Source organism: Arachis ipaensis, chromosome B07 (assembly GCF_000816755.2).
Source record: "Arachis ipaensis cultivar K30076 chromosome B07, Araip1.1, whole genome shotgun sequence".
NCBI lineage: Eukaryota > Viridiplantae > Streptophyta > Magnoliopsida > Fabales > Fabaceae > Arachis > Arachis ipaensis.
This window is the reverse complement of record NC_029791.2, coordinates 64,801,097-64,809,980: the sequence shown is the minus strand read 5'-3', so window position 1 is coordinate 64,809,980 and position 8,884 is coordinate 64,801,097. Positions and strand designations below refer to the sequence as shown.

General features: G+C 36.4%; 2 protein-coding genes across 2 annotated transcripts; both read left to right on the top strand.

Annotated features, from left to right (window-relative positions):
- LOC107607281 (protein FAR1-RELATED SEQUENCE 5-like) lies at positions 5,312-6,662 on the top strand. Its single transcript, XM_016309253.1, has 3 exons — positions 5,312-5,395; positions 5,536-5,805; positions 5,925-6,662. Exons 1-3 carry the CDS (start codon positions 5,312-5,314, stop codon positions 6,660-6,662), a joined length of 1,092 nt encoding a protein of 363 aa, XP_016164739.1.
- Positions 6,813-7,712, top strand: LOC107607282 (protein FAR1-RELATED SEQUENCE 9-like). The gene has a single exon (XM_016309254.1). It carries the CDS (start codon positions 6,813-6,815, stop codon positions 7,710-7,712), a length of 900 nt encoding a protein of 299 aa, XP_016164740.1.

The following is an 8,884-nucleotide window of genomic DNA, read 5'->3' as shown; positions in this document are numbered from 1 at the left end:
GTATCCTCTTACTGTGAGGAGGCAGCAAGGATATTCTGAATAGATGGCTCGCTTTCATCAGAACTTTCACTCGACAGTTGCAACTGTAACTAAAGAAAGATTGAAATTAAAAAAGTTGCAAGTGAATGTGATTATCGAAAAATCTCAGTTAAAGAATGAGCGTATGAATATAGTTACCTTCCTAGAAGTCTTCGAAGGCGTTCGTCGACTTTTCCTTAGTGGTTGGCGTGAAGAAGCTGTAGCTTCAGCTTTTCTTTTCTAAGTTTTCCTTGGAGAACGCTCAGCAGCAGGGACCGCTTGGACAACAGAGCGCTTAATCTCTTCCAGGGTGCGACTGTACTTAGAGTAGTAAGCAGTCCACCAATCGAAGCAAGATTTTGTGATGTAAGAGCTTCGATCGTAAACAAGGTGATTGTAGCTCTCTTTTTATTTTTGATTTTTCGAAAGGCAGAGATCAAGTTCTTTCTTTGAGGCCAAAGTAATATGGCAAAATGGCCTGCTGTTTCTAGGGAAAGGAGTCGGGATGGCTTGTGAGAAGCCAAGTTGCCTGGCTGTGTAATGAGGGGCATACAGAGTTACCTTGAAATGTTCTTTTTTATGTTGAGGTAGCCCTGTAGGAATTACCTGTACAGCCAGTAAATTTGCCCAACTCCTGTTAGCAAACTCATTTTCTTCAGTATCGTTGGGGAAGAGGAGGCGTTCAAGCCAAGCAGGACCACAATTTCGACGCAAAAAGGGGTGAAATTGAGGTCCTCACTGTGGAAGTCTTTGCAAGAATAAAAAAGAGAAAAGACAGCCCAAAATCGGTCTTCATCCGATTGTTCTTTTGGGAAATTTGGCTTGAAATTAGCCAATCGGAAGCCTTCGATGTGTTGTTTGTCTGTAGCACCACCGCTAGGCTTTGTTATATACTTTTCAAAAATAGCATTGAGCCATAGTTGAAGAAGCCAGAGAGGACCACCTGTACTGATTAAATAGTTGTTTCGAAGACAATTGACAAACTGGCCAAGTTCTTCAAAAATGTGTCTTAGACGAAGCTTGGCCAAGTTAAAGTTGTTCCCTTCATGAAGTAGAGTGGCAAGAGGGAGGAAAAACTTTGACATTTGAACACTTCGAGAGTAGAAGATGATTACATTTAGCCAGTAGAACAGAAAGGCTACATGTTCATCATCTGTAATGGCAGTGCCCTCTGCTCCCATGTGATGAGCAATAAAGTCACTGTAAGAAGTTGTGGGGGCAATGTTGTACTGATGCCTAGGCTGCATGTCAGAGGTGAAGTCTGGAGGACTAATCGGGAGTCCTGTAATAGCAGCCACATCTAGCAGTGACATACCAATTATTCCACAAGGAAGGTGGAAATTATTGGTAGTCTTGTTCTAGAAAAAGGTCACGGCTCTGATCATCCAAGGGAGCGTCGAAGGAGAAAAGTGAGAAAGTCTCAAAAGATCTTGAATCCCGAGAGCCCCCCAAGCAGCGCTCTTCGATGGGGCAAGACGTTCATACCAGGTTGTGAAGTCAGTTCCTCGAGGAGTGATCTTAGGGTTGTTCTGAAAGGATTTTTGGTTGGTGAAAAAGGAGATATCAAGGTCTTGATTGGTCAACAAGTCTTCACCTTGAGCACTGGGGAAGAAAAAGAGTTTTTTGTTTGCCCTTTCCAGATTCTCGATGGGACCAATGAAACAATGGATGTCTTCACCCACAGTAAAGGGAATAAGGATTCTAGGATCGTTAATTTGAAGTTGTGGGTCATCGATAACTTCATCATTGACTTGATTCAAAATGTGAAGAGTTGGAGGAGTCAGTGGATGTACCATGGAGCCTTTGCCTTTGTCTTGTGCATCGACGTGAGATGAGGAAGCAGCCATTGAAGAGCAAAGAAGAATGAAGATTGAAGAGTAAAAGTTGTAAAAGAAAGATGAATACAAGAGAAATTTAGGAAACAAGGGTTCGAGAAAGTTGAACAAAGATGGAAGTGTCGAATTTAAAGGGAGTTTCACTGTAGCCGTTATTACAGAGAAATTCAAAGAGAAAGGATGTAACTTTGTGAAGAAGGCGAAGTGGTGGAGAGAAAAAGAGCAAGTCGTGGGAAACGTGTCAAACGGGTCAGAATTAATGGAGAAGGTAAATGGTAATTATGATTAGTTAAAGTGATTGAAAACTGAATTATGATTAAGTGTTTCATCTTCCAATGAGTGGTTTCGAAAGTAAACACATTAATCCTAGGGGACAATTTGTTGGTCGAGAAATACTTTCGAAAGGATAAGCTAATTCGAAATGCTGGAGAGATGTTAAGAAGGGAGCAGAAATCGAAACACGTACTAGTGTTAAATGGAAGTTATCTGACGTGTACTCAATTTTGATACCTTAGAGAATCAGGAAAATAATTCGAATAGAGAATTGAATGGCGCTTTCGAAATGGAGAATTGAGCGGTTACACAGAGAAGGAAATTGAAGGCTTTTCTCTGAGTTGGAAATTTATTGGTAACGTTCATTACAAAAGAGTGGGAACGGTTACCAATAAATGCGCATACAAGGCAGCATTGTGCAATTAAGGATCAGTTACAGATTTGGGTTATAAATATTAGTAAGTTTTAGGAAATAAAGGTTAGAACTTTTCTTCAGAAATACACTCAAGCACACTCACATCCCCAGCGAATTTCTGAGTCTGCATTCGAGTTCAATTTCTGTAGGGTTCCTTCCATTGTCTTTAAATTTCCATTTACACTTTCTGTAAAAATTTACTTTTCCTGTCCAATTTATCTTTCAAGCAATGTTTGATTTCTTTGTCCAATTTACATTTCAGCATCTTTAATTTCTATGTCAAAAGTCCTTTGATTCAGTCGAAGGCATTTTACTGCTTTGTTTAAATTCAATGCAAACCATTTCGATTTCAGTCAATTTACTTTTCGAATCTTTTCTTTTACACTTCTTTTATCTTTTGGCACTTTTCGAACTTATTTTCCATTTTAATACTCGTCTGATTCGAGAACCTTTGATGCACTTATAGAATTGGTACCTGCAAAAGAGGAGTAGGTTTTGCTCCCAGACCATTAGAATCGAACCACCATCGATTTGTTAAAAATCGACAAAACACAAGTGTCTCATTCTTTTAGCATTTTATTGATATTTCATAATCTTGTATAACCAATAAATTATGAACACAATCAATAAGGTCTTTTTGGCTTTGAAAATTACTCTTAACACTCAAGTCTGAGCATGACATTGGCTTCTGTTGTTTTTTTCTTCCAATATACCTGCCTCCAAGCTAATTAGCTCATTAATATCATATATATCTTGTTCATGGAAATTCTCCATAAAACATCTACATTAAAGATTTGTGATTAAAACAAAAATAATTTGCACATTTGTTAAAAATAAGGTGAATTCTATCATGTAGAAGAGAGATTCTTTCTATATGTATAGAAATTTGTTGTTATTCTCTTAGTAGAACTAGTGTCTAGAGAGAGAGAGTACAATTAAATCTATAGTGGAAGATAAAAGCCGATCTTGGTGCAGTGTATGGACCCCACTGCAGTGGGTGAATTAAAATATTTAATGATGTAAAGTTGTTAAACGTGTGATTAGTTATTAATTATGAATGATAATGATGGGTTGATTTTTGGTTTTTTTTTTCTTAAATAGAGATAAGTTTCTGGGCCAAGCCATGTTTTTTTCTGGATTTGGGTCTTAATTGATTTTTTTTATGAAAAACAAAAATAATAAATATAGTATTTTGTGGATTTGGGGTTATTTAAATATGTTTTGTTTAAAATCATTAGGATCCGATAGAAAAGGTGGAGTTATTCCTCCTCACCATTTGGACCCTCGTCTCCAGTTTTTAAGTTCTTCTCAGACCGTCAGAAACCTAGCCATCAGCCCCTCCACACTACCTCCATTCCTCATGCCGTCATTGTGGTTGATTTTCAGTCGAAGTGCATCGTCTTCTCATTGCCAAACTCGACATGCCTGTTAGGGTTTATGGTTGCTCTTATACGATTTCATCTCAGTCAATTGGAATCAGGCTGCTCTGTATTCATGATTTGATAGCATGGTCGCCGTGGCCTGTGGCGCTCAGCTAGTCTCCTTCACACTTTGCCCAGATTTCTTAGATCAAATAGGTACATACATTCCCAAAATCATCCGCTTATTATTCTTCTGAAACCAAACAAAAATAATATGATTTTTAATTGCCATCATGATTGTTGTTGTTGTTGTTACGAGATGCTATATGCAATATGATAGTGGCTTTGACTAGTACACAGTATGTATTGAGTGAGTATTGGCGATGAATAAAATCAAATAATGATGATGACTAAGGCAAGGTGTGTCGGTTCTTCAAACATGATGGGTGGTAGGATGAACGGATCTAAAAGTTTTGATATGTGAAGGTTGAACTTTATACACAGTTTTTAATGATTATTTTGTTATTTTTCATTATATAAAAGTAATTTATGCATGATACATAATTAGTAAATTATTTTTTTTAAAGATTATAGTTAAAATAAGTTATAAAAAAAATAAGGTAAAAAATTTCTTTTTGACAATATAAAACCAAAAGAAAATTTGATATTTTTTACAGAAAAAGAATGTCTAAAATAAACCATATGATCATTAAAATAGAATAATGTAAGTAATTATAATCATGGAAATAAGTATATGGAAATAACTTAAAAAAAAACGTAAAGACTTAAGTGTATGATATGAAATTGATTAAGTAAAAATATCAGTGAAAAATAATTAAAGCTTAAACCTATCACATTATTAAAGATAATGATGTATGAAATGATTAAATATTTTTTATTTTATCATAGTTTCAATTGCTTTGTATGCTTAAATTCCAATGCTGTCTTTTCTTAGTTTTCCCCACTATATATATGTAGGTCTTTTTCCATCATCCTTTCATCTAAATTCTAACTACACACAATAATTCTCTATTAATATTCAACATCATGTCAAGAATGAAATTTAATTTATTTATATACTATTATTCGATGAAAACTTAGCTAATATCCAATAACAGTTTAAAAAAATATTTTTTTAGAATATTGAAGAACCTTTTATTCTATGTTTTAATTTTTTGACATTAATAAATGTTTCATGTGTAAAAAAACTTGATGGATATTTTTAGAATATAAGAAAAATGTTATTCTAATTTATCTTTTAGTTGGATTAATTGTCTCTAATGAATTAGAGGATTTAGTTTGTGTTGTTTGTTATTAGAATAAACCTACTGAATGAGTATGCCAGATTGCAACTTGAAATGTTGGATAATATCATTTTTGGTATAGACTATTCAAATAAACCAAGTGAAATGAGTATATTAGATTTCAATTTGAAACATTGGTTAACAGGAATGTTGGTTTTCGGGTGTCAGCAATTTTTGGTAGAAGTGCGGGTTTTATTTGAAAAGTCTTTCTGGTTCCATTGAATAATTGATAAAATTGATTTCAAATCCACTTATGTTGTATCGGATGGCTTGTTGGTGTATAGTGAATTGTTGTTGACAATGTCGTTAATTGAAATTGATTTTCACAGATGAAATCTTGCAACGTCGAGGATGCAGATGTGCACGGCATATTAAATGATAAGAATGGAGAGCATGGGTGTAATGAGGATTTTGACGATGCATGTGATGTCGGTGCCGTAGACATTGTATTTGATGAGGATGCATCAGACTACGGTAATGTTATCGGATTGAATGACCAGCAGATAATGAGAAAGGTGTTTCGGAGTGAGAAACGTGCCTATGAATTTTATTGTAAATTTGGGAGATGCCATGGATTCGGTGTGCGCAAGGGGATTATGGTAAGGATGACGATGAAAATTTGATACGAAGAAGGTTCTTTTGCAATACGGCAAGATTAAGGGATGAAAAATACCTTCATAAATTGGATAGACAAAGGGGTTCCCGGCTTGAAACACAGACTAATTGTATGGCAAAGTTGTCGATTTACCTAGATAGGGAAAACTCAGTACGGAAGGTTCGGAAAGTTATCTTGGAGCATAATCATGAGTTGACACCGCGAGTAATGGTGCACATGATTCCAAAATTTCGTCAGATGTCAAATGCTGCAAAGGCACACATAGATGGCATGCATGGGTATGGTATACCTATGTCTAAGATTCTTGGCTACATGGCTGGGATTGCCGGAGGGTATTCTTTGTTGGGCTTTATGAAAAAAGATGCATATAACTACATCGACAAGATGAGTCATTCAAAGATTGCTGATGGTGACTCGAATGCTGCCAATGTATACCTAGAGGGAAAGGCGGCAGCCGATCCAATGGCAATGGCTAGGTATAACTTAACAGATGATGGTATGTTAGCGAATATGTTCTGGGTAGATGGAATTAGTAGAGTCGACTACCAGTACTTCGGAGACGTTGTTGCTTTCGACTCGACATACAAAAAGAATAAATACAATAGACCTTTGGTGATATTTTCTGGCTCAAACAACAACAAACAAACTACGATATTTGGTTTTGGATTGGTTCTAAATGAAACTATTACATCATACACATGGATGCTGGAGAATTTGTTGGAGGTTATGTGTAATAAACCTCCGTCCGTTGTCGTAACCGATGGGGACGAAGCAATGATTGCAGCAGTGAAAAAGGTTTTTCCTGAAGCCACCCACCGGTTGTGTGCATGGAATTTGTAGAAGAATGTTACTTTAAATGGAAGTGAGCAAATGTTTCGTGAAATATTCTGTAAGTGATTATATGCGGACATGGAGGTTAACGAGTTTGAGTTCCAATGGGATCAAGCTGCTGACGAGTATGGTTTGCACAAAAAATGTTGGGCAACGTAGATGTATAAGAAGAGGCACATGTGGGAAAGTGCATACCTACGCGGAAAGTTTTGTGCTGGATACCGAACCACATCTAGGTGTGAGGGGATAAATTCTCATGTCAAGAAATTCCTAACCTCGAGATACAGTATTGTGGACCTTGTGCAAAATCCGGAGTTGGTAGTCCGTGAATACCGTAACAATGAGTTGGTTGCACAGTACACTTCAATGTACAGTACTCCATTCCTCACAACATGTCTAGATCCTATTGAGAAGTGTGTTGCGGCTGTCTACACTAGAGCAATATTTATGCAAGTTAAGAGAGAGATTGATGGTGTAGAAGGCCTTAATTTTGTGAGCAAAAGGAGGGTTTCAACGACAATGGTCTACACTACCAAAGAATATGGTCATCCTGGTCAGAACGTAGTGACCTTATTTGACAATAACTCATTAAAATTTGAATGTCGATGTCGATTTTGGGAGAAGGAAGGATTTTCGTGTAAGCACATGTTTTTCGTAATGAAGCATGAGAATTTGAAGGATATTCCAAGCCGTTTGATTTTGAAGCCATGGAGGAGAGATGCCAAGGCTATTGATGAGTACGAAGAAAGAAGTAACAAGAGCTTAAGTGAGAGAGGTTTTCTATTATGCCATGGGGCACTCCACGCTGCATTGCAATGGATGTTGTATCTTGGATCGAAAAATCATTCAGTTTTCAAATCTGCCATGGATGGAATTCGCAATCTTTGTAGCCAACTTGAGGAGCTGTTGGGACAAGCCACTAGGGGAAAAAAGACACATGTTGAACAACATGTTAGAGATCCTATCGTTGTAAAAACTAAAGGAGCCCCCCGCTCAAGAGGACAAAAGGGAAAAAAGAGGAGATGTACCAACTACAAGAAGACTGGCCACAATAAATGAAGATGTCTTCAACGGAACACCAGTTTCTTAAAAGGGGGTAGTGAAGATGATGAAGAAGACGAGGAATCAGTTGTAAGACTAACCGATGACAAGGTTAGTTGTCATGATTAATTTGCTGTTTGATAATAATGGTCAATGTTATTATTGTTGTCTTTATGTGTTTCTAAGATAGATATGCATAAATAGAAAATACGTGCAACACTAGCTTAAGACAAGGTTAGTTCTTGGTATTTCTGACATGTTTTGAATAAGACATTTAACAATTAATCTCTTGTCTAATATTAAGATTCAAGATTATTGTACAATTTTTTTTCTGTTTTTGAGAAAGATATTTATAAATACCAGAAAAGTGTAATACTACCTTTCTAAGAAGGTTAGTTCTTGATATTTTTGTCATTTTATGCATGAGGTATTTAATGGTTAAATTCTTGTTCGAAACTTTATTCAAGGTTATTGTTCTTGTCTTTATTTGTTTCTAAAAAATATTTTTATATATACTAAATAATGATGAATGTGTGGTAGACGGATTAGTTAACATGGGTGGACATGTTGACAGGTTTTAACAGGAAAAGGGCATTTACGAAGGAGTAAGAGGAGGGCCGTTGCACAGGTCAAACAGGATAATGTCAACCCAAATGAAATTGTAGCCGCTGTGTCGACGGAGCCTATAATCGGAACTGCCCAAAGCGAGAATGTAATTTCGTGGCCTGATGTAGGCAGTTCCCATTACCATGCGCTAGTAGGTCATCTTTTATGCAGTTCATGTTGCAAGAGTTGTGCCGTTTGTTTGTTCATTTTTATGGATTTATAATAGTTGATTTATGTCATCATTTCACAGGTCCTGGAGCTTCTACAATCACTGAAAAAAGGGACATAACTCCATCTGTCACATAAAGGTTAGCTCATGCATGGGTATATTGTTGTTAAATAGGCCTAATTGTAATTCCTTTCAATTCGTATGATGAAGTAGACTGGTTTTACTTGTAGCATACTATGTTTCTTAAACAGTTTGAGGTTTTGTTCTCAGAGAGCTAGCTGTTGTGCGCCAGTGAGAGTCAGTAACTGTTGCAGAAGTATTTTCATTATCATTCAGGACTAGTACGTTATTTTATTGTATGGACCTTATCTATAGTGCTTCATTTAGTAGTACTTTCATTATACATTATTTTTCT

Bases quoted from the DNA above. Each gene is read 5' to 3' on its own strand.
- LOC107607282 (XM_016309254.1), top strand. From the start codon at position 6,813: ATGTATAAGAAGAGGCACATGTGGGAAAGTGCATACCTACGCGGAAAG.
- LOC107607281 (XM_016309253.1), top strand. From the start codon at position 5,312: ATGAGTATATTAGATTTCAATTTGAAACATTGGTTAACAGGAATGTTG. The intron at 5,396-5,535 runs GTTTTATTTGAA...TGATTTTCACAG, and splicing joins AATTTTTGGTAGAAGTGCGG to ATGAAATCTTGCAACGTCGA. The intron at 5,806-5,924 runs GTAAGGATGACG...CTTGAAACACAG, and splicing joins GTGTGCGCAAGGGGATTATG to ACTAATTGTATGGCAAAGTT.